This window comes from Sphaerodactylus townsendi, linkage group LG14 (genome assembly GCF_021028975.2).
Source record: "Sphaerodactylus townsendi isolate TG3544 linkage group LG14, MPM_Stown_v2.3, whole genome shotgun sequence".
In the NCBI taxonomy this organism is placed as follows: domain Eukaryota; kingdom Metazoa; phylum Chordata; class Lepidosauria; order Squamata; family Sphaerodactylidae; genus Sphaerodactylus; species Sphaerodactylus townsendi.
In genome coordinates this window covers 29,545,854-29,573,475 of record NC_059438.1, presented here as the reverse complement: position 1 = coordinate 29,573,475, position 27,622 = coordinate 29,545,854, and the positions used below count along the sequence as shown (strand labels likewise).

The 27,622-nt window shown below is 43.8% G+C and overlaps 1 protein-coding gene across 1 annotated transcript in view; it reads left to right on the top strand.

The window, feature by feature from the left end:
• Positions 1–27,622, top strand: part of VWF (von Willebrand factor) — a 156,143-nt gene that overhangs the window by 53,029 nt on the left and 75,492 nt on the right. The window contains exons 16-29 of the mRNA XM_048515347.1: positions 285–525; positions 2,653–2,747; positions 4,039–4,199; positions 7,343–7,446; positions 9,868–10,006; positions 11,357–11,494; positions 12,685–12,828; positions 14,349–14,489; positions 14,806–14,925; positions 15,900–16,056; positions 16,587–16,745; positions 19,552–19,687; positions 23,894–25,245; positions 26,870–26,989. Of these exons, the coding sequence (XP_048371304.1) occupies positions 285–525; positions 2,653–2,747; positions 4,039–4,199; positions 7,343–7,446; positions 9,868–10,006; positions 11,357–11,494; positions 12,685–12,828; positions 14,349–14,489; positions 14,806–14,925; positions 15,900–16,056; positions 16,587–16,745; positions 19,552–19,687; positions 23,894–25,245; positions 26,870–26,989 (3,207 nt within the window). The remainder of the gene's footprint in view (positions 1–284; positions 526–2,652; positions 2,748–4,038; positions 4,200–7,342; positions 7,447–9,867; positions 10,007–11,356; positions 11,495–12,684; positions 12,829–14,348; positions 14,490–14,805; positions 14,926–15,899; positions 16,057–16,586; positions 16,746–19,551; positions 19,688–23,893; positions 25,246–26,869; positions 26,990–27,622) is intronic.

Genomic DNA, 27,622 nt, shown 5'->3' with positions numbered 1-27,622 from the left:
TGTTTGTTGCAGATTCTTTATATCACTCCTTATCCTCCCGAGGGGCTCCAAGCGTGATTATGCAACATGTAAAAGCTTATAATACAACATAAGATGGCTAAAAACATTTAAAAGCAGTGATAAAAACAATAGAAGCTGAGTATAATAAATATAATATAATAAATACCAGAATAAATATGAATGGCGTCAGTTATGCACAAGGTGTCTGGTGTGCAATGGGGTTGTAAACAACCAGTTGAATCCCACTACTACCTACACTCCATTATGGTTTTGCTTTCTTACAGCTTTAAGTTGTCCAGAAGGTCAGGTTTATCAGCAATGTGGAAGTCCGTGTAACCAAACTTGTCGGTCCCTGTCCTATCCGGATACAGATTGTGATGAATCTTGCATGGAAGGCTGTTACTGCCCTGTAGGTTTATACCTCGATCAGCAGGGAGAGTGTGTGCCAAAATCCCAGTGCTCCTGTTACTATGATGGTGAGATCTTCCAACCAGATGATGTCTTCTCTGATCATCACACTATGTGGTGAGTGCAGAAACTGTACCTAATTTTATACAATCATAATATGATCCTAGAATCATAGAGTTGGAAGAGACCCCAAGGGCCAGCAAGTCCAACCCCCTGCAATACAGGAACATATAATCAAAGCACTCCTGACAGATGACCATCCAGCCTCTCTTTAAAAACCTCCAAAGAAGGAGACTCCACCACACTCTGAGGTAGTTCTCACGCTCTGAGGTAGTTCTCACGCTCTGAGATTCCACTGTTGAACAGCCCTTGTTGTCAGGAAGTTTTTCCCGATGTTTAGGTGGATTCTCCTTTCCTTCACCTTCCACCTTGACGGAAATGGACCAAAGATGACCTGTTGTGTACTCCTCTTTCTTTGTAAGAAAACATCCTCTCTGTACTGTTATATCCATGCAATATATCCACATCATTTTAACAAAAGTAAATGTGGAGGGAAACATTTCTCAACAAATGTGTGCCCAGGAAGAAGGGAAGACAATTGTAAACTGCTTTGAGACTCCTTCTAGTAGAAAAAAGCAGGGTATAAAAAACAACTTCTTTTTCACCACACTGGACCACGTCCAAGGCATAGCCCTGCTGTAGATTTCATTTCTTGGTCATTTAAGCTATGAGAAATAAAAGGCAAGGTTGTATCTAATTGAAAAGTTGAATTCTTTCAAAGACCAGGTAAACGAGAAGGAGCACAGGATGTATCTAAACTAGGAACCCCCAGTGTGGTCCTCATGGGTACCGTGGTACCCATTAATACCTTTTCTGGTGCCTGCTAGTGTTTTGAGGAAGTGGGTGAGGCCAAGTAGGGATTTTGCCCCGCAAGGCTTCTGATTGACTATTGGAGATTTGATTGGCTGTGCAATTTTTTTTTTTAAAAAACAGTGCTGCTTTAGAGGCATCTGCCAGCACAGCCTAAGGATCTATACTGTGCTAATGAAGTTAAACTGTGTCAGTCCTGTTGTGGCCGACTCTGCCTCCTGCAGCAGTCCTTTTAGGGTGGCCATTTTGTCACTGCACCCACTGTGCTGTGTCAGAATTCCAAATGTGCCTGCAGGCTCAAAAAGGTTGGGGACCCCTGTTCTAAACAAATGTGATGAAAAGGTAGATGAAAAGAGAATATGAGAAGCATATTGCTAAATCAAAGACAATAATTATTTCCTTATATCAGTGATGGCAAACCTTTTTGAGACCGAGTGCCCAAATTGCAACCCAAACCCCACTTATTTATTGAAAAGTGCCAACATGGCAATTTAATCTGAATACTGAGGTTTTAGTTTAGAAAAAACCGTTGGCTCCCTCTTCCTCTGCCCCACCCACTCGAGCAGGGGCCAGCATGGTGTAGCCTCCAGCAAGTCGAGCGCACCGCTCTGTGCCTCTCTAGCATCTCTGCCTCCTCTGCGCCCCCCCCCCCCCCGGACAGCAGCCACCCAGAGCACAGGCACCAGGCCCGCCAGCCAAGTCCTCCCTTCTCACCGCGGTACGTGCACATCATGCTCAGTGGCCCAGGCCAGCCTAGATTTGTGTGTGCATGTGTGGGGTGATTTTCCGCCACCCACATGATGAACTCTGTGTGCGTGTGCCCACAGAGAGGGCTCCGAGTGCCACCTCTGGCACCCCGTGCCATCGGTTCGCCATCACTGCCTTATATGCATCAGAACAGAAGGGGGGGGGGGCTTGGTAACAAAGGGGTGAAAGGAGTGTTAAAGAGAGACCGGGGGGGGGGGGGGTGCAGAAAAATTGAATGACTTCACAAAAATCTCCCCAAACATTTGTAGCTCTTTTCAATAGGTGGCTCCTCCATTTAGAAGGATCAATTAGTAGGTGATACAAAAGTGTCTGCCTGAGACACTGGCAACCTGCTACCCATCAGAGTAGACAAGGTTGTTCTTGATAGACCAGTGGGCTGAGTCAGTCTAAGGCAATGTCATATGAAAGCAGCATTTGTATTGTACACAAGGACAGAGATACTGAACTACATTTCTCTGAGCATCTTCCTGGTGTCCCTTGATTGTTGTACGTGTGTGGGAATGACTCCCGGTTGCTGATCCTGGTTGCTGGCTGACCAAACAATACTGTAAGTGGGTGATACGTGGATGCTTCTTTAAACAGAACCGCTGTTTTCTTTTTTCCTAGCTATTGCGAAAATGGCTTCATGCACTGCAACTCAAATAGACTTCCGGGGGTCTTCCTGCCAGATGTTGTCTTTCAACAACACCCGTCTGTCAGAGGTTAGTAATTTTGCTTTTTAAAAAGTCGTCGTATTTTAAAGTCATCGTAATTTTGCTTTTTAAAAAAGTCATTGTATTACCTTTATTACCCTATTCTTTCCTCTTCCTTTTGCTTCCTATTTCTAGTACAGGGGTGTATTAGGTAATGTGATCAAGCCCACATGTTTATGTAAATGAAATTTGACCCAAGGCAAGCCTCGGCTCCAGGATTATTTCCGCTCCTGGGTAAGAAATCCTTGGGCGAATCCCCACTGAAAATTAAATACAGATTTAAAAGAATCAGAACCTTTTTATCCAGGTTTCATCGATGTTTCTCCCTCCCCTCAGCAACGTGCGCCCAGTGTGACATGCACATCTATAACACATTCAATGCTACCCTCCCCTCGCACACGCCTTCTGCTCGGCAGCAATGTTCTGATTGGCTGTTTTGTCACAGTGGGGTGGTGATTTTTTTCTTAAAAACTGTTTTGTCACAACGCCTCGTCGTGACGTCAGCATGTCGCTGCGCTGTGATTGGACGGGAGGCTCTGCGTCACTCCCTGCGGCGGGAAAAACAAATTCAGTTTCAACCCTGAACTTCCCCTTGGATCTGGCTTCAGGGCGTGTTTTCAAAAAAGATGCACTTGCGAGCTGGTTGTGGAAAAGCACACAATTGGGGGGGAGTGGGCATCAAAACCTGGATGAATGCGTGTTTGGAATGTATGCGGTGGGGAGTCCTTCCTTAAACTATGTTTTTTGCCGTAAGTATCACATATTATATTGTCGGTGGGGAGATGGTCCTTGATCAGAGAAGAGCAAAGCTGATCCCATTCCCCATCTCAACCCCCCCCTACCCCCAATGCAAAGATAAAATGGTAAGAGGGGAAATCATTACAAGTATGTTTCTTGGAAGCTCCAAGTAAAAACACTGATTTAAAATGGGAGCATGTATCCAAATAGCAACCAGAGTGGCTGGTATATCAGTTTTTGGAAACTTAAGGTCTGTGAAGCGGTGAACTTTTGAATGAAACAAAAAAAACTTAGTATGGAAACTGTGGAAATAAGAGGAGTCATTGGGCTTCCATTTTGTCCTGCATATCCTGAACCAAGTGGTCTGGGTACCCTTGAATCGAATTGTGCGATGCAACTCTCTGTAATAGAAACAAGTTGTTGGTCTCATATGAAATAGCAGATGCTTGTAAAATCTTGGTTGTAGAAAGAATTGTCTTTTACCACCCCTTGCAAAAAGCCCTGTGGTTATGATTCACCTTTGAAAAAAGGGTGTTAATGATAGATATTTTATTTCTTAAAGCAAAGCGAAGCTTGACCTGCAGACCTCCCATGACGATGTTTGTATGTCCTGCCGATGATCCAAGAGCCGAAGGGGTCGAATGTATGAAGACCTGCCAGACCTATGAATTGGGCTGCATTAGCCACGGATGCGTGTCTGGCTGCCTTTGTCCTGCTGGTTGGGTAAGAGCAATGAACACGATGTGCTGTAGGAATCGGAGGAAATGAGAGTACAACATAGTTCCACCATACATTTTCCCCTTGTGTGCTTGGCAGGAAGATACAGGTGAACAAACTTTCCTGCAGTGAGAGAAAGCCCACCTTGGGGTGATTATCTGCTCAGCAAAGAAGCTCATAGACCTCTTCTGCACATGCAAAATAATGCACTTTCAATCCCTCTGGGATGCATTGCATTCATATGTGTGTGCATTAGGGTTTCCAGTTGCAGGTTGGGAAATCCCTGGAGATTTTGGGGGGTGGAGCCTGAGGAGGGTGAGGTTTAGGGATGGCATAATGCCAGAGGGTGGAGTTTAATGCCATAGAGCTCCACCTTCTGAACCAACCATTTTCACCAGATGAACTGGAGTTCAGTTATAATTCCAGGAGATATCCAGTCACCCCCTGGAAGTTGGCAACCACAAGCAGACACACGTACTAGGCTTTCAATATAATTTGTTGGCCAGGATAGTCAGCTCTGGATTGGGAAATTCCTAGTGACTGAAAATGGAACTTGGGAAAGGCAGAGTTTGGGAAGGGGAGGGAAACCAGCAGGGATGTAGTGCCATCCGGTCCACTCTCCCAAGTTGCCATTTCCTCCTGGAGAACTGATCTCTGCAGTCCAGAGATGTATTGTCGAAGGCTTTCACGGCCGGAATCACTTGGGTGCTGTGTGGTTTCCGGGCTGTATGGCCGTGTTCTAGCAGCATTCTCTCCTGATGTTTCAGGAGAGAATGCTGCTAGAACACGGCCATACAGCCCGGAAACCACACAGCACCCAAGTCCAGAGATGACTTGTAAGTCCAAGAGAACTCCAGACCTGCCCTGGAGGTTGGCTATTCTTGCTTTAACTTACAGGTGTGCATCTGACTTGGCAAAGCAGGAAGGACGTTCTGGCGCTAGATGGCGCTGTTGCTCAATAAAGAGGGAACATTAGTCTTGCTGCAGTTGAGGGGAATCCCCTTTACTCTCTCATTTGTAAATAGGCAGTACCCACCAGCAAACCTGCTTACTTGACTGTAGTCTTTAGGGGGGCAGAAGCAAAGGAAGAGTAAACAGTTGTGGATCAGTGAGGGAAGGCTTTCATCGGGTGCCACTTGTACGATCTCTGTGATTGCCAGAGTTCCCTTCAAGACACAAAACATTACAGGTCCAAAGACACTCTGTCCTCTGCAGCAAAAATGAAGGCAAAGCCCACTGGGAATATTCCTTTTTCACCTCCAAGAATCAGGATAAACAAAGGAGGAATGCAAGCCAAGTATTCCCAGGACAGAATTGCTGCTAAGTTCTTGTTACAGGAGGTGTGCTGGATACTTGGAGGTCCTGCCGTTGGATTATTTTTTGGTGAGCATTTGGGGCCATGTGTGGGTACATTTCTGCGCCTTCATGAAATTGTGTATCAGATAGCCCTTCAGCATAAATGCATTCTCTTCATGCCCTAAATTGTGTGGTCAGAAAGCCCCATGAGCATGCCATTCATGCTTTTGCCATTTGGTAGCATAGTGACTCTGAGATTGGTGAAATCTCAATGCTTCCCCCCTGCCCCAGCTTCCTTAAATCGATGATGCAACCATTCTGGATTGCATTATTCACAGGGTGATTGGGTTACCTGACTCAGAGGCACGAACTATTCAGACTCCTCAAATGGGGACTCAGCAGTAGCACACCAAATCATAGTGTGTTGTTTAGAAAGGTAGAGACCTGCAAAAATACACAGATCTTTTTAAAAAATGGTATTTGCATTTATTCTGTCTTTTCTCACATAACCTCCCATTCACACTATTCAGCTACACAACATTCTCCAATATACACGCAAATGCAAAACATCACACACAATGTAAAATCAGCATGGTGTAGCTGCCTGTGTTTGTGCCACACCTCTTTCCCATCTAGCTGTATATAGTTTTTTTTTTAAAAAAATATCTGAGCAGTTGAAATGCTCATAAAGGCCAGTTATGCACAAGGCATCTGCTGCATGTCGGGGGATGCCGTGTGATTTCTTGTACGGACATATTTCCTCAAGCCCTGCTTTCACTTTTTATTCTCCCTGCGGCAAGCAAGACCACTTCTAGCATGGATTTAATTTTGCTTTGCTGCCAGAGTGGGCAGAGTTGCCAGTGAGCACAGCTTTGCCCTGGAGGTCTTCCCTCTGCCCACAGCCAGCCTGCCTAGTCTCAAGAAGAGAGAGAAAGAGAGACTGTGTGTGGAGGGCAAGGGAGGGGGATGTAGCACATGGTCCCCTTCTCCAGCAGTGTGTGGTCCAGGGAATGGCTTTGCCTCTTTGGGGGTGGTGGTTAATGTTGTGAAAGGGGCTATAATATTGATATATTATATCAATATTATAGCTATCACAGGTATAGCAACATAATTATAGCTATCACAGGTATATCAACATAAATACAATTTAAAGGGCTTTAACAAAGTCCTTCATCTTGCAATTATGGGTGTGATTAGATCTGTGCCTTTAAGAGAAGTTGATGGGCGGAGCTAAGAGAACCAGGAAAAACTGTGGAGGCAGGCAGAGAATGGCTCCTTGCCTGTAAACAGAAAAATGCGAGGAGACCCTTCTGCAAGCCCACTGCATACTGAAGAGCCCCAAAGTAAACGTTCTGTGTACAATTGGCCTAGCATTACCTAACACCTCTGTTGCTGAGTCGGTGACTTGGAAAGCTTGAAGATACTGAAAGTGGAATTCTGATAGCCAGCTTCAGGGTAAGCAGGAGAAGAATGGAAAAACAAAACACTCTTCAAGGCTTTTCAGGGCTGAAATTTGAGAGGCAACTAGGCTGTCCTGTAAAACTGTGTGTTCTCAGTTTACTTTTATGTGTCATTTATCACTGCCTAACCTTAGCTATCCCCTAACTGGCAATTCAGTGCTGGGCTTGCCTTCAGAAGTTAATTTATAGGTGATTCAGATAACCATTTTGGTGTTTTTGTGATGCAAAACTATCCGAGTGCATGGAGAATTATAGTGTGAATGGTCTTGAGCTTTGGTTCTTGAAATGATATTTTTATTGGTCCTCAGACAATTTCAGATTCTTTGCTCATAAGTCTGCTAGTTTGGTCCTGTTGCCCGCGTGAGTTCTCTAAAATGTCTGTCTGTGTTCTAGGTGCGGCATGGAAACAAATGTATTGTACCTGACAAATGCCCCTGTTTTCACAATGGACGAGAGTATGCGGCTGGCGAGACGGTGACAAAAGACTGCAATACTTGGTAAGGTTGGCTTTTTATTGATGCTTCACACATGGAATGGCTGGCACACCTGATGTCCTGAGATTGCTGTGTGTGACATCTCTGGCTACCCCCATAGAACTGATGTCCTCAGTATCGTCTAGGTCATGGCAAATGAATGCAGACATCTGCATTGTAAAAGTACTTCTGTTTTGAAAGGATGCTGTGGTGCTTAAATGATCCTTTGCTGGACCAATTTGCCATTTCAGCCCTTTGACCAAAACTTGGTCGCCAAGATCAGCCGATTAAACGCGTCCTCTGATATCTATTTCACACCTGTCACAGGTGATAACTGTGAATTTTTTAGGTGATAATTGGGACATTGTTTGTTTGCAACAAGGGTTGCCCGAACCATGCTCTCTCCTCCCCTTTCAACCTTTACACATTCCTGAATGCTCTTTTCTACCCGCTGTGATGGTCTGCTTTGCATTGATTTAACAGCTTTCCTCACAGGATAATTTGTTCTCTCGGGGCTTATCTGAATAGTACAACCTACACAAGCCATGTTGAGGATTTGCAAATGGGACTCCCAGCCACACATGCATAGGGGGCTAACTTCTTCTTCTTCTTCTTCTTCTTCTTCTTCTTCTTCTTCTTCTTCTTCTTCTTCTTCTTCTTCTTCTTCTTCTTCTTCTTCTTCTTCTTCTTCTTCTTCTTCTTCTTCTTCTTCTTCTTCTTCTTCTTCATCATCATCATCATCATCATCATCATCATCATCGTCATTGTTATTGTTATTGTTATTGTTATTAGTTTTATATACTGCCCTCCCCCAAAGGGCTCAGGGCAGTGTACAACATGGAAAATATAGACACATATAAACAAATAGAGCACATAACAACGTACAAATTTAAATATATAACAACACTGCTCTATTAGCATTAAAATAACTAAAACTGCATTAAAATACAGCATTTCAATATATAATAGCAACAAGCAAGTAGCGCCTAACAACTGAACCCTCTTTGAAGGGGAACGGAAGGTCCCATCGATGTTATAGGGACCACATGATCTAACAATAAGCAAAAGAGAAAAAGGGGGGCGCCAATCAGCGGCCGGCCTCTCCAAGGGCCCGGTGGAATAACTATGTCTTACAGGCCCTGTGGAACTCAGCAAGATCCCGCAGGGCCCGGAAAGCTGGAGGAAGAGTGTTCCACCAGGCAGGGGCCAGGGCAGTGAAGGCCCTGGCCCGAGTGGAGGCCAGCCACATCATTTCTTAAATATCTTCTGGTCCTTGTAATTAAAATAGTTCTTCAGTCTCTTTTTCCACGTTATGCAGATCCAAATAGGAGCGGGGGGGGGGGGAGTTGCAGATGATTACTATGGTGCATCAAGAATTCAATTCTTGGTGCAATTCCCAATTCAAGCTGAGCTTCTCCCTCCATCTCTAGTGAGAGTATCTTTACTTGAAGTTTAAAGGTCTTTATTGCTTCTACAAACTCAATATAAATATATGTCAGATGATACGTTTAAAAGGAAGTCTGCCTATTTTATTTTATTTTTTAAAGAAATTTCCTGTAAAGCATACCAGGTTCCAGCAGATATCCACTTTTAAATCATATTTTCCCCTCAAAGGGAAAATAAAAAAAAGGCAATATCTGTAGTCTGTCATTGATCCAGTCTGAAACAATTGAGGCAACTATTGGTACATTTTGTGAATACATGTGTTATTAAAGGCTTTCACAGCTGGAAAGGCACTGCTGGCGGGGGGCCGTCTCCCCGAAACAGGTGGACTTGGCCAGGATTAACACCTGTCACGTGATTTCGGGCTATATATTACAGGGAGGATGGGGTACACTTATCTTCCAGGGGCATGGACTGTTGGCTGCATAGCATTTGTGGTGAATTGTACGATTGGCTCAAGGTATAGTAGGCGTTTGGCGGGAGCTGGGGCCCAGCTCTCTGGCGGTTTGCGCATGGGGGACTGATCTTTAACTGGGGAGCAGCAGGAAAAATACCCGCTTTAGTGGAACCTCCTCAGGAGGTTTGGGGTGTAGCAAGCCAAGGGGTCACCTGCCCAGATGTGGGCTTATATGGTTTGCGCCCCTGGCAGCAAAGAGTCTTCAGGAAGTGGCGACCGCCCATCTGGAATCTCACAACTGCTCCAGTGTGTGTGTATAATTTTTCATCGGCAGGCGTGCTGAGAAAAAATTAGGTGTCTGGGGGATAGCACTTGTGCTGCCCAGTACACAGATCAGAAGATCAGACCCCCATGCTGCGCCTTACGCTTTGTTTATCTTGAACCAATTTTTTGTTAATAAAATGTTTTTTTCCACTCTAAAATGTTTGCAGTGTTCATAATTTCTCGAAGGGTTAGGAGGGCTATCAGCTACTTCTCTCAGGCAGCAATACACTTTCAACAAAAAGCAGCAAGATTTTTAACTTGTGGTTTTCTGCATACTGCAGTGTCTGTCATGCTCGAAAGTGGGAATGCTCAGAGAACATCTGTGATGGTACCTGCTCAGCCATTGGTACGGCCCATTACTTAACCTTTGATGGACTAAAATATCGGTTTCCAGGCAATTGTCAATATGTACTGGTTCAGGTAAGAGCTGGGGCAGAATATCATGCTGGAAAACATGGGTGCTGCTTTGGGGGGAAGATTAGCAGGACTCTTAAAATTCCTCACATGTTTTGTTTGAGGATTTCCCACTGTTTACTAAGAATTCCCTTCTGGTGGCAACTCTAAATGGAAAGTGCAAATCTGTGCTGTGCCAGCACCAGAGTGGGAAGGGATCAGGCCCTCAACAGCTGGTGAAGAATCCCGAAATCCATGTCGAGTGGTTATTTAAGGGTTATTTAAGGCAATTAAGCTTCAGCCAGGGGTCCACAGATGTCTGTGCCAAGTCACCAGTCCTGAGCCAGTTTTTTTTTATTCTGGCCAAGAACAGACTTTGAAGCAAGGGTTAAAACCACCTGGGAAACGAAAATTCGCCCTGATGCAAATTTTGCTTCTAAAACCTAGTGTGATATTAGGAAAGAGCCTTAGTCTCCTGGCAAGTCTAGAAACTATGAAGGCTTTCACTGATATTGTAGTGGGGCTTGGAAATACTTAGAGAGCCGGCATGGTGTAGTGATTAAGACCAGGTGCACTCTAATCTGGAGAACCAGGTTTGATTCCCCGCTCTGCCACTTGAGCTGTGGAGGCTTATCTGATGAACCAGATTAGCTTGTGCACTCCAACACACGCCAGCTGGGTGACCTTGGGCTAGTCCAGGGGTAGGGAACCTGCAGCTCTCCAGATGTTCAGGAACTACAATTCCCATCAGCCTCTGTCAGCATGGCCAATTGGCCATGCTGGTAGGGGCTGATGGGAATTGTAGTTCCTGAACATCTGGAGAGCCGCAGGTTCCCTAACCCTGGGCTAGTCACAGTTCTTTGGAGCTCTCTCAGCCTCACCTACCTCACAGGGTGTTTGTTGTGGTGGTGGGGGGAAGGGAAAGGAGTTTGTAAGTCCCTTTGAGTCTCCTTACAGGAGAGAAAGAGGGGATGTAAATCGAAACTCCTCCTCCTCCTCCTCTTCTTCATTCTTCTTCTTCAAAAGTAGTGAGACATCATTTTCAAAGTGCTGCTGAAACTCATTGTAATCAAGGGTAAGATATTTGCTGCAGCACATCTAATTGCACCATACTGAGTGAAGTCAAGGTGTGTATGAATGGGACTTTCAGTGGCACTGTTTGTAAGAAATGTGAATAGGATTGGGTTGCAATGCAAAGATAACGACTGCCAACAGAAACCAACCATTAAAAAAGCGATTTCCCAGATTATGATTCTTAAATTAGGGCCCCTTTCCAGATATCCATTACCAGTATTTAAACTTGTGATGTTTCAAGGTGGTACTTTGTGTCCCAGAGGGTCTTGCTAATGTTTCCTTTTTTTTTTTTAATAACAAAAGGATTATTGTGACAATGATGATTTTGGAACCTTTCGGATACTCGTGGCCAATGAGGGCTGTAGCTTCACTGGAGAGAAGTGCACAAAAAAAATCACTGTTCTCCTTGACAGCGGTGAAATTGAACTTTACAATGGAGATGTAAGTATGAGGCACCCCCATCTCTGCAATGCCTTTGTTGTTGGAGAGGAAACTTTCTAGACTTTTCTGACTTGTTTCTCTTGCAAGGTGTTAAGTTGCTGCTGGTCCAGACTGTGTCCTTTATAGTAGTAGAAGCTCACCCCCCAGGCGATTTTTGGGGTTAGGCCTGGTGTTGCCCAGTGCTGTGCGATCTCACATCATCACTTCTGACCATGTAACCGGAAGTGATATTACATGTCACTGTAGTGCTGTAACAATTCTGCAAAGTGCTGCGGTTTTAGTAGAAAGTTTGGGAGGATTTCTATTGTGGAAATATGCGATATTACTTCTCAACCTCCAATCTGACCCCAAATTTCTCTGTTCCACCAGGCAGTGGGGGACGAGGAAGGGGATGAGAACTGACCCTGGTAGGAAAAGACCTGGTTCCCATAGTTCTTTGTTTGGGGCAGGGATAGGCAACTGTCAGCCCACAGGGTTCCCAGTCTGGACCCAGGAATATCCCCCCCGCCTCATATACAGTTATACACTTATGAACCTTCCCCCTTATAAAATGGAGTGACGTATTTTATATCTTATAAAATAGATTAACGCAGATTAACTCAGGCAAATGATGATCACATTAAACTTCATAAATACACTAGATTATAATTTTATGTGTAAAATTATTTACAGACAATCCATTTTACAGTTTCAAGTAATTAAATAACTCTTGATCAGTTAAGAAAATAAGTAGTACATTTTCAGTTTCAGGATTTTTTCCCCTTATTAAATTTTCTCCTCAAAAAGAACACCCTCTCCCCTCAAATTTTCAACAAGTATTGTCTGCTTCTCATTAAGAACTTCCTGCTTCTCACAAAGAGCTGACTCTCCCAAATGCTTCCCCCAAAACATTTAACCCAAGGACATTTGAAGGGTAAAGCAAATGACAGAGACCGTATCAGACAGTGTCTTTGGCCCCTTGGTCCAGCTTTGGGACTCATTGGCAAGATGCTTGTACTGATGAAGACTGCTGTTGATCTGATGTTCTGTGTGGTTGTGTATGACTTCAGAGACAAGTGAATAATCCCATTGCCACAACAGGCATTTGCAACAACTGCCTAGCTGTGATTGTACTAATGGCGTTTGAATAAGTCTCTGATCAAGATTCAGAGTCTGACCGTTGATATTTCTGTATTTTTTTCTGCACAAAGGTTAACATCTTGACACCTCCTAGCGAGGCTAATGTTGAAGTCCTGAAGTCTGGACGTTACTACATTCTGTTATTGGGCAACGGAATTTCTCTAGCTTGGGATCAAGACATGGGGATTTCTGTTATCTTGAAAGAAAACTACAAAGTAAGTTAATTCTTCCTTTATTAATTAAAAATGTATTTCATATATATTTCTGCCCAGCAGAAGGCAGATTACAACAGCAAAACAGCCATAAAATCTGCTAGGTTTCCTTAATGGAACCATCAACATAGTATGCTTAACTAAAATCTCAGCAGAAGACCATAGAGAAAAACACAGAATCTAGTACCCGTGCTCCTTTTCATCCAGTTGGAAGAGGAAAATCTGAATTTGTTTCCTAAAAGCCAGTAGGGAATTTGCTTTGTTGATTTATTGGGGGTGGGGGGGAGAGGAAGCTTCCACCAAAAAAGTCACAATTGAGCCATTTTTTCTCCTAGTGAGGTGTTTCCTAATTGAAGCACTGAGGAAAAAACTCAGGAATATTGTCAAAGCCATGTAATATTTGTAATATAAATGGTTTAATCAACAAAGCCCTGACCCAGGTTACCCCAATCTCATCAGAACTTGAAGGCACAGTTGGCCCTGGTTAGCATCTAGATGGCAGACCACCAAGGAAGTCCAGTCACTATGCTGAGTCAAGCAATGGCAAACCACCTTTGAATAACTCTTGCCTTAAAACACAACAGGGTTGCCATAAGTTTGCTGGGACTTGGTGGCTCTTTCCACCACCACCAAATGGTTTAATATTTATGCAAAATGTCCCCCTTGAGGGGGAGGGGACGGCTTTCCCTGTGTTTATATGATATGAGGTTCGATACTGGTACTGCAGTGTTCAACTTAGGTGGGAGACACCCTTGGATTCAAATCCCACCCATGAAACTTATTGGAGAACCCTAACCCTGTCACTCAATGGCTTTTCCCACCCAAGTCCCCCAAAGTGTTTGCAAAACAATTGCATAACATTTTCGATCCCTCCCCCTCATTTGTCTGTACTCACCCCCTCAAAATAATTCTGGGCTCCGCCATTTTGTGTTTTTTTTTTCATTTTTAAAAGTCTCCATGGCTTCAGTGCTTCAAAGCATTGTGCTACAATTCCTCATAGGTCATGCACTCAAAGTTTCAAAGATTTAACTGACGAAAATACAGGCGAGGTGACGGAGCGAGCTCAGAAAATGGGGCTAAGGGAGAAGTGGAGGGTCTGCAGAGAGCCATGGGGAACATCTTAAAGAAATTGCACAGCAAGTCAAAACAGTTTAAAAATGTTTTCAGCAAAAGAATTGCTAAATTCAAAGATGTATTTAAAATGTTTTCAGGCTGGAAATAAAATGTTTTAGGGTAAAAATCTTGCAGAATTCCTCAGAGGAAACGTTTTGTTTCCTGCCTGAAAATGGTTTAAAGTGTCTGTGCAGAAAGAACCTATCTCAGTCTAATGTACATAACAGAGCTGGGCTGTGATAGCAAAGTGGTGTAAATTTTTCCTTGAAGTGTGTCTCTGTGAGGTCTTTGATCAAAATAGTACATTCTGTGAACATTTGCAGCCTTTACTGGCGGCACAGGAAACCAAGATTCACATTTCCAAGGTGAGGAAAACTTAATTTAATTCTTGTGGTTTGTTTCTTCGAAAGGATCGCGTCTGTGGTCTGTGTGGGAATTTTGATGGCATCCAAAATAATGACTTCACCAGTAGCAGAAAGCAGCTTGAAATTGATCCAAATGACTTTGGGAACTCCTGGAAAGTTAATTCACAGTGCGCTGATGTCCAAAAGGTATTGTAAGTGTGAATCAAATATGGAAGGGAAGTGGACCCACTCTGCTTCTATTTGTATCATCAGAATGGACTAATCTGAGCATTGATTGAAAGTAAGGGGTGGTAGACCTGATCTATTTCTGCACAGAAGGTGACTTGGACACCTAGCTAACCTTCTCTGAGTTTTCAGAAGAACAAGAGACCCACGCTAAAGTATGATATTGACAGTGGAATCTTGTTTCTCAGAGTGGTTTATCATGATTCCACCTATATGACCCCTTAAGTAGTTTTGCCTGGAGTGTTAATGATATGCTATTATTCTTCTCTCCTGGAAGCTTTCTCAGGGGCAAGACTTAGTTTCTTCGCTGTGTAATGGCAACATAGTGAAACAAGTGATGGTGGAAACCTCTTGCAGTGTCTTGAACAGCGATCTCTTCAGAGAGTGCAAAAAACTGGTAAGCAATTTCTTAGCCCGTTCTTGTTGATGCTAATATTGGTAGAGGCGCTAAGTTCTTCAGCCATACCTGTGGATTCTCTTGGACTTTTTAGGTAACAATGTGGCAGTAGTCTAGCAAAAAGTCTGAGGTAGCACAGAGGAAGCTATTTTTGGCATTCTTGAAGCCTCAGTGAACTATTCTTCTTCTTGAGCCATTTACTTTCTGACTTGGTCAGAGCTTGGTCAGAGCTCAGAAGCTAAGTAGGGTTGGCCCTGGGTGGGCAATCTCTAAGGAATACCATGGTTGTGGAGTCAGGCAATGGCAAACCACTTCCAAATGTCTGTTGTCTTGAAAACATCACCAAGCATCACCATAAGTCAGCTGTGACTTAACAGCACACACATATACAGATGTTTGCAGCAGCTGGTATCTGCTCATGGTGTTGAAAGATGAGCTATCAGAGATTGCTTGGTCAGCTACCTTCCTGGCAGACTCGTCATTGGACTTGGTTGTAGATGTAGTTTTGATCTCAGATGTAGTTTTGATCTCTGGTGTGGCTGTTTGTCATAATGACATGTGCTTCTGCTGCTGAGAGGTAGGAACACTTTGGCTCACCTCTAGGTTCGCCAATGGCCCCTTTCAGTGCATTAATTAGTCAGAGTGCTGTGGAGCCAGTGTGGAGTGCCTAGCAGTATACCTCATATTCTGAGACAAAAATTGAGGACATAAGAAGCTGACGGTGTTTGTATGATTTTATTATGTAAACTACGTTCCATGCAGAATAGTGTTAGAATTTGGATTGGACAGTAGTCTGTGTGTGTGTGTGTGTGTGTGTGTGTGTGTGTGTGTGTGTGTGTGTGTGTGTGTGTGAGAGAGAGAGAGAGAGAGAGAGAGAGAGAGAGAGAGAGAGAGGTACACCATCTCTGCCCATTCAGTGCAATGGAAAAGGGCTAACGAATAAAAGGATTCAATGCACACAATTTTGCTTTTAGGTGGATCCTGAGCCCTATATGGATATCTGTATGTATGACACCTGTGCTTGTGAATCCATTGGGGACTGTGCCTGCTTCTGCGATGCCATTGCTGCTTATGCTCACGTCTGTGCTCAGAAAGGGGCCGTCGTTCACTGGAGGTCCCCTTCTCTCTGCCGTAAGTAACACGGAATTAACTCAAATCAAGATGGATGCAAGCTGTCAGGGCTGAATGGCCAGGAAAGTAAATCTAGTCAGAATAATTGAGCTGCTTTTAATCCCATTTTCACCTATTGGATGTCTTATGAAACCAAGAATAGCAAGATCTGAGTCCAGTAACACCTTCCAAACCAACAAAATTTTCTAAGATATAAAAGTTTGTGATTCAAACCTTCCTTTGTCAGACGAATCTTGCTCTTCCACTTTAATCCAACATGGCTACCCACTTGAAATGATCAGGTCAAGAAAATACCTTTGTTTTAATATAGCCTACACATTTTACAGCACAATCCTATGCAGAATTGCTCCAGTCTAAGCCCATTGAAATGAATGGAGTAACTCTCCTTAGGGTTGCACTGTTAGGCAGATAAATTGTTTTGATAAGGGTCTCAAGTTGCACCGAAGACATATATGTGAACAGTGTAAATATTATTAATGCAAGGCATGTATATTCCATTCAGTTCTTTTAAAAAAATTTGTATTGTGTAGCACAAAGTTGTGAGCACCTGAACCAGGAAGAGGAGGGATACCAATGTGAATGGAGATACAACAGTTGTGGTCCTGCATGCCCAAGAACATGCCAGCACTTGGAGCCTATGGACTGCCCAGTGAAGTGTGTGGAAGGGTGCCATGTGCACTGTCCTGCAGGTAATCATGGCCACTCTTCTGTGGGCTTTTTAGGAATGTCCTACAAACTCTTGTGTGTGCTCGTGAAGTGCTGTCAAGTTGCGACCGACTTATGGCATCCCAATAGGGTTTTCAAGGCAAGAGACAGACAGTTTGTGATTGCCTTCCTCTGCATAGCAACTCTAGTGTACCTTGGTGATCTCCCATCTAAGTACTAGCCAACCCTGCTTAGTTTCTCAGATCTGACAAGATCAGGCTAGTCTGGGCCATCCAGGTTAGGACCCACAAACCCTTACATTTCACAAACTCTTACTTTAGTATATTCATCTTTTTTTCGCACAAGGAGTAGGTGGTTTGTATTCCTTGGTCCCCTTGTAAGCAACTGATTTTGGACATGCAGAAGGACATTGTGGTGACAGCTGGTGGTAGCTAGGAGAATGGTTCAGCTCCGGTTTCAAATCTCCTGTTTCTCCTCTCCCATAACACTAGATCCCAGTAGAATTGATGGACAATAGATTCAGGGTGAACAGAAAAGGAAATACTTTTTTGCTTAAAAAGCAATTAAAATGGTAGAATTCCCTGGCAGTTTAGTAGGTGAAGTGATGGCTGTGAGCATAGATGGCTTCGAAAAGGAATTGGACAGATTGATGGAGAAGTGGTCTATCTGGGGCTACTAGCCATGGGGACCAAAGGGAACCTCCACATTCAATAGCAGTAGAGTTGTGAATACCAACTATAGGAGGCAGTGTTGGAGGAACATCTTATTGGCCCTCTAGAGCAGTTGTTCCAACCTTTTTTTCATTCATGCACCCCTTGGTAATCCATGTCCTTAAATTGCACCCCCATGTCAGAAAACCTATTAGGTAATTTTTTTGTGTACCCCAGTTTGGGAACCATTGCTCTAGAGCAGGGGAGTCAAACTCGCAGCCCTCCAGATGAACTACAATTCCCATCAGTCCCTCCCAACATGAGCATTGGCTATACTGGCAAGGGATGATGGGAATTGTAGTTCATGAACATCTGGAGGTCCGCGAGTTTGACACCTGTGCTCTAGAGCAACGGGTCAGCCTCTGTGTGAAACACAATGCAGGACTAGATAACCTGATCCAGCAGGGCGCCTTTTATGTTTTTTTTAAATCTATGAGATTATTAAGTGGACTTCGATCATTTGCTGTCTAAGCCTCAACCCCCCACCCCACCCCCTCCATCTTCAATACCATGATTATTATACTGCCCTACTCCAGTTACTGTGTTCATTGGTCTGGCTCAGGCTAGCCCCATCTTGTCATGATCCAAGAAGCTAAGCAGTGTCAGCCCTGATTAATATTTGGATGGGAGTCCACCAAGGAAGTCCAGAGTTGCTATGCAGAGGCAGGCAATGGCAAACCACCTCTAAACATCTCTTGCTTGAAGACCCTATAGGGTCTTAGAGGTGGTTTGCCATTGCCTTCCTCTGCATAGCAATTCTATAGGTGAGTTTTCTCCCAATTGAGAACCAAAGAGGGCTACACAAATAAAAATACAGTTAGGTACAATGAAATAAATACAACTTAACTATACTATACCCCAAAAAACCTCCACACCTTTACTGTACAAAAAATAAACTATTCTGGAGCCAGGCCAGAATCCAACAGGCCAGTTGTCCAAGGCACGAGTCACAGACTCTTTGATTCTTACTTTTCGCATCTGGCCATGCCCAAGGTTCAGAATGGCAGAGCAAAACTAGAGTGCATCTGAGATACTGCAGCTGGCAGCAACGATGTTCCTCTCAATCAGAGGCGTAGCAAGGTGCCCAGTGCACTGGTGGGTCCTCTACTCCTGCCACGCCCTGTCCCACCCTGGAACGCCCCTGCCCCTCCCCGGAACACCCCCCCTACACACCCACAGGGGAGCGTGCCAGGTGCATCGCGCACCCCCAACCCCCATCCCCTTAGAGCTATTCCTCTGCTCTCAATCTGCCATCAGTGCTTTACAGGGCACTTCTGTATATTCATGTGTGACTGCATAAATGTGTGACTTGAGCAGGGCAAAAGTATTATTGTAAAGCTGGAGGCCACATGCTTGAGTGGTGTCCTGGAGGCCCAGCTATGGACCTTCACCCCACCCCAGTGAACTGCCTGCTGCTTTCGTGGCCTCAGCTGTCGCTCCCTGTGCAACTGCATTTCCCAAACTTTTGACACCTCTCTTCCTTTCTTCGATGGAAACAGAGGCACTCTTCAACTTATAACCAAACGCATAGCTACACATTTTCTCTGTTGCCTTCCCTCCCCTTTGCCAAGCCGGTTGGGGTTCTGGAATGGGAATGTGCTTTCCGGCAATGGTGATGCCTCTGGGATTCCTCCACACCTGACAGCTGTAATGCAAATTGCTGGAGGGGGTTGAGGTACGCTCCCGACTCCCTCCCTCGGATGATGTCAGTGCAATATGTGTTGGCAGAAAGAGGTGGGGATCAACAGCAATGCAGTTGGCAAAATCATCTCCTTATTTGTGTCTCCTATGACCAGTCGAGTAGGGGTCAAGAATCGGGAGGAGGTGGGGACGCCAGCAGTCATATGGGTCTCTTGGAGGGGCAGGGGCTGAGCTGTCACTTGTAAGCCATGCCATTTTGCTCTGTAGATGCGCAGATCTTGCAAACGCTGCATGCCTTCCCAAGCTTTGCAACCAAAGCCCAATGTTTTGAATGTTTATTTTTATGGTCCTTGTCATTTGCCATCTGGGGCAGCCTTTGGAATGGTGACATATAAGCGTTTAAGCAGTTTTTTTCTCCCTTGCTGTTATTCCTGTTGCTTTTCTATAACGCTCAGTTTCTATCCTTATCGTGGCCCAGGGAAAATACTCGATGAGCTGTCCGAGTCTTGCATTAATCTCGAGGAATGCCCTGTGTGTGAAGTAGAAGGTGTCCGGGTACCCCATGGGAAACGGATCGTTTTGAACTCTGGAGATGTACAACTCTGCCAGTCCTGGTAAAGTAGGGTGTTTTTTTTTTTGAGGTGGGGAACAATGCAGAAACATACTCTGATAAATCATCTGTGGCATTTTGGTAGTGCTTCTCCATGACGGAGGTTACTAGTGTCCTGGTGGTGGCTGGAGAACTCCCCAAATTATAGCTGTCTCCAGGTTACAAAGACCAATCCTGCTAGAGCAGGGGTCTGCAAACTATGGTTCTCCAGATGTTCACGGACTACAATTCTCAACAGCCTCTGCCAGCATGGCCGAGTGGCAGAGCTAATGGGGATTGTAGTCCATGAACATCTGGAGAGCCATCATTTGCAGATCCCTGCCCTAGATAAAATGGCTGCTTTAGAAAGGGAACTGTGTTGTGTTATACTCCACTGAGGTCTCTCCCCTCCCTAAACCTCACCCTTCCGTCTCCACCCCCAAAATTTCCAAGCCAACAGAAAAATTGTTTGGTAAAAGTATACACAACAAACCACTTGCTTTTTACATGAAAAAATATATAGAACATTTTAATCACGGATACTGTTTTCCCTGGCCTCTTGTGCCTGCTGTTGCACCGCTGTGGGGTTTGGGGATCAGATTTCTGTAGGGCTTCACCTGCTTAACTTCAACGTTAAGTTGCCAAAAAAGTAATTTCAGCTCAAATTTACCAGAGATAGGCATGCTCCTGTAGAATGTTCCATGCGCGCTCGGAAGCAGCTGGCTATCTATTGGGTGGAACGCACGCAAACTCAGTCCAGCAGTGGATATTCTGCTCATAATCCCAGCGGCGTGATATAGGGTCATTCCTCAAAGGGCTCTTTCATTGCACGTATAGGGCTTAATGTCTGTGGAATCTTCTTTCTAAACACTGATTATTCTTGGAGATGGATTGGTGGAGAGGTGGGAGAGAGAGCCGCTTTGCCCAATAGGTGGACATTGCTAAAAATCCCTATTAGACAGGACCATTTTTAAGTGCATGTGTGCGTGTGTGTAAATATTCCAAATGTCTGCTCATAATTTATTGTGCGTGCCAATAGGCTGAGACTTCTACTTCCATGTAACTTTGGACCGTTGCAAACATTTGCTTCGCTTGGGGATATGTTATTGAGTGTAGCTGTCACCTAATTTAGATGCCTACAACATCTGTACAAACAATAGAAAAGCATTTCTATAGCAAATATCCAAAGGAAATTGGAAGTAAAAAGGAATGTTGTCCACCAATATTACATCAGGATTAAAATAATAAATTATAGTAGTCCTTTAACTCAGCATATTAATTTCAGAAATTCTTATACCCAGTAACATTACATCATCTTTAGTGATGTAAGTAATTATGTAGGGTCCCCTCCCCACACGCAGAACTCCCATAAAGCTGCCCCAGAAGTCTGAGTTCACTCATTCACCAAGGCAAGACATAGGCAGAGGGGAGTGTTAGGCAAAGAAGATTCACAGCCACCAAGAGCAGAGTCTTTACCTGTGTAGGCCACCAGGCGAGACTGACCTAAATAAGAGACCAACTTCTCCAGTGGAATTGCTGACCCTTCCACAGTTTCTTCACTCAATGTTAGGTCTCAGACCTTGAATCAATAAATGGACTCTGTATTGTTGATCAGCAGTGTTTATTGGTAGGCAATGAAGCACCCAGCTTGTTATCCCCTTTATTCAGAATTAGTCCACCCCCCCATCTTCCCAAGGAATGTGAGAAAGAGTTATTTCGGAGCTGAGGTGCTCCGAGGTCGGCGATAGAGATAAAACCACGTGGCCTCCTGCCCCCAAAGGACAATGGAAACATCCTGTTTCCCATGAGACCAGAAGTGACAGGGGTAAGCTTAGTTATCTACTCAGCATGTAAAGCCATAAAGTTAAGATCAAGGAAAGAATGTCCCATTACAGCAGTGGTAACATATAGCAGGCAGGTTACATATATCTTGTAGCGATTACATTGAGGTAGGAATGCATCTCAATCAACTAGATACAATGCCCGGCAATATATTTTATAAGAACTACATTGAGTTAGGAATGCATCTCAATCAACTAGGTGCACTCAGCCTGACACTCAGCCAGAACCAGGCAATGATATACAAGGATGAATCCCTGCCTGATAGTATGCATCCATGAAAAATTTGCTAGGCCTTTATAAGATTTTGTTTGGATTTAGAATGCATTTTTACCTGCCAACATTTGCTTCTGGGTCATGCTCTCAGGTCAAAACAAAGTTATATAGAGAAAGGCAGGTTTATGTTTATTTTAATTTTTAAAAAGGCCGAATTTGATTACTATAATTTAGGGTTCAAGCAATTAAGCAATCACGTTCATCTTCCTGTTGAGCTGAGAAATGCATTCCATTTCTTGTTCTTTGATGTTGATTCAACAATAACACACCTTTCAGAAAAACTGCTATTTTTCCAAGCTAAACAGGATCTATAATGTAGATCACAGCATGATGCTGGCTGGGGATGATGGGAACTGTAGTCCATAACATCTGGAGGGCTGCGAGTTTGACACCTGTGATGTAGATAATTAAGATGTGTTTTGCTCTGAAAATCAATGAGCAATCCAAGTTAATTTCAGCATTATTATGTAGCTGACAGTATATTTAACATAGTTTAATAATAGATAATTTATCCGATATGGTGCATAATCTCCCCCTTCTTCATCCTGCCCCCCACTAATGAGCAGCAGGGTAAGAATAATTCTCTTTCAATCCACTTTCACAATTGTTTGTAAATGGATGTTGTTATTCCACACAGTAAAATCCAGCTGCAAAGTGCATTGAAAGTGGATTGAAAGTGCATTATTCTGCATGTGCAGAAGGGGCCTAAGAGGAGGAAGTCATCAACTTCTCAGTGTCACTTCCGGCTATACCCTGGAAGTGACATTATCAGCACTCAAGGACTTCACTGGCATTCTAGGATTTTGCCAATTTCTATAAAGGGATTTTATCCAGAAGTGACATCAATGCATCGTTTCACCTATACCCTTACATGCAAAGTCTCCTGCAGATTCCAGGCATGCTAACCAAAATTACTATCAAATTATTTGCATTAACATTAACACACATTTTTTTTAATGAACTACCATAGATCTGTATGTGGTTTTTGTTTTGGTTAGCGGCAGATGTTTTCCTTTATCATGCTTCCTGAAAGCATCTATAAGAAACTCTTTTAGGCTGTCTTGGTCAAGCCTGATGACCTCTGGGAGGGTTGAGGCGGGGCACGGGTGACATCACCAGCATCATTTTGTCACTTCTGGGGGAAACATGAAAGTGACGTAGGCTCTAAGAATTGTGGGAAAGAGTCTCCAAAGTGACACTGTGCAAAGAGGGCTGCCAGTGGGCCCCATAAAAGCCCCATGAAAATCTCTCCGCATCCCCACCATTCTTTCCACTTACTAATTATTCTATCATCCCACCTACCTTTCCAGTATACCTTAACCTTAGATTTCCTTTCAGTGAGCTATATTTGGTTGTGTACTGAGCCAACGGCACATATCCAGAGGAGCAGTCCACTGTGCTATGACATACCCTTGAAAACGAGTTTATGAAAATTAACCAACACCAAAAAACCAACTATCAGTAGCTCATCTGCTCACAAATACCTAAAGCAGGCATTTCTGGCTCCTTGAGGGGTTGAAAGGGGAAAAGAATAGCTTGTTTCTTTGCCTGGTTGCTTGATTTTTATTGGTCAAGTGGTGGAAAGTGGCATCAAACAGCAGTCAGCTTATGGCAACCCCATAAGGTTTTCAAGGCGGTTTGGCATTGCCTGCCTCTTCATAGCAACTCTCGACTTCAATAGCAGTCTCCCATCCAAATACTAATTTGGTTAACTGGGCCATCCAGGTTAGAACAGCAGTTTATTTTTAAAAAGGTAAAGTTTCCCCTTCAGTAGTGTCCGACCCTTGGGCACCACTGCAAGCAGTAATTTCATAGGCAAGCCGTTTTTGTGGGGTAGTTTGCCATTGCTTTCCCCGGTTATTCTTTACCCCCTAGCTATGTGCTAGGTACTCATTTACTGACCAAGAAATGGATGGATGGCTGAGTTAACCATGAGCCAGCTGCCAGGATATCTGACCCACAGGGGGCTCGAACTCCTGACCGTGTGAGTGGCAGTGCAAGCACTTAACCGCTACGCCACGCGGCTCCTAGCAGTTTATTAGAATGGCACAAACCCAATTTTGGTTAGAGATGACATGGCTGTTTTTAACTGGTTTATTTTTTCTGGGTTTTCCAGTCATTGTGAAGGCCAAAACTTGACGTGCCACGCATGTGATCCGGGAGAGAATGTTGAACCCCTGGCTTTAACCACCATTCCTCCAGAAGATCAAGTGACTCGAGAATATTCTTGTAGCAAAATGATGGATCTTGCCTTCTTAATGGATGGCTCAAATAAGCTGTCTGAAGATGATTTCGAACAGTTGAAAGCTTTCGTCATCGGCATGATGGAAAAACTCCACATTTCTCAAAAGAGAATCCGTGTGTCCATACTGGAATACCGCACAGGCTCACACATTTACTTGGGTCTCAAAGATATCAAAAAACCATCTGAAATGAGAAGGATTGTCCATAATATAAAATATACTGGTGGAGATGTGGCGTCCGCAACGGAAGTACTGAAGTATATCGTCTTTCATGTCTTTGGGAAGGCTCCACGGACAAATGCTGCCAGAATTGCTGTGTTGCTTACAGCCAGCAGAGACCCAAAGAGAATTCAAACCATTTTCCCCCTTTTGAAAAAGAAGAAAATCACAGTAATACCAATCGGGCTCGGACCCCATATCAGCCTTGAGCAAATTGAATTAATCGAAAGGCAGTCGCCTGAGAATAAGGCCTTTATTATGAGCAGCGTGCTTGAGCTGAGGGAACGAAGGGATGAAATAATTGATTATTTCTGTGGTCTTGTGCCTGAAATAAGTTCGGTCTTACAAGTTACAACTCAGAGCCCTGTTACAACGCTTCCCAGTGTCCTTGCTGCTACAGAACCTGGATTACGCCAGGAGTTACCAGGAGCAGCGCCAACTATGTTTACCTCCACATTCAGAGTCACTCCTAAGACCCTTGACATGGTTTTTGTGCTCGAAGGCTCTGACAAAGTTGGCTCGGAGAATTTTAGTTTGGTCAAAGAGTTCCTTGCCCGCACAATCAGAGAAATGGACATAGGCGAAGAAACCATTCATATCACCATTTTGCAGTATTCATTCATGATTACTGTGGAGTATTCCTTCAGTGACAGGCAGTCAAAGGCAGACCTGCTTAAGAGGGTGAAGGAAATCAGATACCGTGGAGGAAATGCCACCAACACCGGCAAAGCTCTCCGCTTTCTCTCTGAACAAACCTTTGCACCAAGCAGAAAAAGACGGAACGCACCAAATCTGGTTTACACGGTGACAGCAAACCCTGCCACAGATACCATCACTCGCCCTCCCAGGGATATCAATGTCGTTCCTATAGGTATAGCACCAAATGTGGATATACAAGAACTTGAAAAAATAAGCCAACCACAAGTTCCGATCATCCTAGAGGGATACAACAAGCTCGTCCAAGAAGGTCCTGACTTAGTATTGAAAAAGTGCTGCTTTACAGAAGGTAATATGATGCTTTTGATTGGGGCTATGAAGTGTTTCTGCTTTTGTGTCTTTAGAGCCAGCATGGTGTAATGGTTAAGAGCAGGGGCACTCTAATCAGGAGAACCAGGTTTGATTCCCCGCTCTGCCACTTGACCTGTGAAGGCTCATCTAGTTTGTGCACTCAAAACACATGCCAACTGGGTGACCTTGGGCTAGTCACAGTTCTTCAGAGCTCTCTCAGTCCTACCCACGTCACAGGGTGTTTGTTGTGGGGGGAGGGAAGGGAAGGGAGATTGTAAGCCCCTTTGAGTCTCTTTATAGGAGAGAAAAGGGAATACAAATCCAAACTCCTCCTCCTCCTCTTCTCCCTCTTTAAAATCCTCTTAAAATTTTCATTCTTCTCCTCTTGCCAGAATTCTGGCTGGCATCATTTTTGATCTGTAACAAGACACCATTTGAGTGGGCGAGACAGAGAGCTGAACTGCTGGTATGATGAAGACTTTCTGCACAAACTAAATAAAACAGTTTGAGGCAGGAAATAAGACACTTCCTCTGTTCAGTTCCACATGGTTTTTGGGCCAAAACATTTTATTTCCTGCCTCAAAATGTTTTATTGGCATTCTGTTCCCAAGCAATTATTTGTTGAAAATGTTTTGAAAACATTTTCACTTGCTGTGTGATCTTTTAAAAATGTTTTCCGTGCCTCTCAGCTGTCCCTGAACTTCCTTCTTGGTGTCATTTTCTGAACTCATGCTGGCTGCCTCGTGCTGTATGCCCATCAGTTTTTAAAAATTATTATTATTTCAGGGGGTTGTGTCTATGTAGGTATGCAGACACAACCCCTAAAGAGTCGCAGCACAGGGTTTGAAGCTTCATAGCTATGAATTGGTTTTTTTTTTAAAAAAAGGCAGAACAATCACAAAATGGCAGCCAGTAAGCATTTTTGAAGGAGTGTGTGCTGACAAATGGGGGATTTTGGGGTTTTGTGGAATGGGTCATTGTTAGTTTATCTCTCCCTATATTGTTCATAGTCCAAGAGGGACTGGCTTGCCTGGCATTTCCAGTGTTTCCAGAACTTGCAAAACATGTTACACCTGAGAGAATAATGGAACAAAGGAAATATTTTGCTGACGTTTGTACCACAAGAGCTGTGGTCTTCAAAATGAGGTTTAGAAGAACCCTGTGGTTTCTGGGGAACTTATTAGGGATTCTTCAAAGAGAAGAACAATAACCATAGGCCAGCTTTGCTGAAAGACAGCTTGTCCACCACACATGAACTTTCCTTACAGTGCTCTGACAGAATGGGGAGATACTGGACATGTTCCAGGGTGACAGCCAAGCTCAACAGGTTTGGGCAGTCGTCCAGGTAAACTGGAAGTGTGCCTTGGAACCTTCCCTTGAATGCTCTGCAAAGTGGTGGGGATACGTGCAAGAATTCTCTGCGAGACAAGTCAGCGATGAAAAGGAATTTCTACAGGTAGAAAGTTGGAAAAGACACTTATTACAGTATTCTTCTTTCTCCCTAAGTAGTTTTCAACCTATTCTTTTCTTCCTTTTGCTTTGGGAACATATCTACTGTTGTTCAGCAATTGCTTAGTTTCAATTTCTTATCAGAATAACAGACTCAAAAAAATTATCCTCAGGAACTTGCAGCAAGCCACTGGATGTGATATTTCTTCTGGATGGGAGTTCAAATGTTAGAGAATCGCAATTTGAGGAAATGAAACACTTTGTGAAGGCATTTATTAACTACATGGATGTCGGTGAGTACTACACGTTCGCTTGCAGAGGTTTGGGAGTCCAGCTTTCACAATGGGGGCCACTGAAGCGCTGCTGTGAAAGGTGTCACAGTTTGGCACGACATGTTCAGTGCCATCCCTATGCAGAGTGACATCTGTAAGGCCCCATCTGCACATGCAGATTAATGCACTTTCAATCCACTTTCACAATTGTTTGGAAGTGGATTTTGCTATTCCACACAGTAAAATCCACCTGCAAAGTAAAAGTGCATTGAAAGTGGGTTGAAAGTGCATTATTCTGCATGTGCAGAAGGGACCTAAGTCCACTGAAGTCAGTGGGTTTAGAAAGGTGTAACTGCATTGGGCTTCCCTGTTAAGCAGAGATCTGTTTTAATTTAAAAAAAAATAATTTTTTTAAATAATTTTTTTAAATAAATTTTAAGATTTTTTTAAAAATAATAAAATTAACAAAAACCATTCACCAAACTATTCAAAATCCTATGTCAGAAGATAGATGGATTCTGAACTATGCAAATTTAGCATATTTGCGTGATTTCTAAAATTTTAATACTTTATTCTGCGGGCCACCAGGATTGATGTTGTCCTGCGCCCTGGGCGGGGTCCCCGCTGGGATCCCTGTTGCCAGCCCACCTTCCC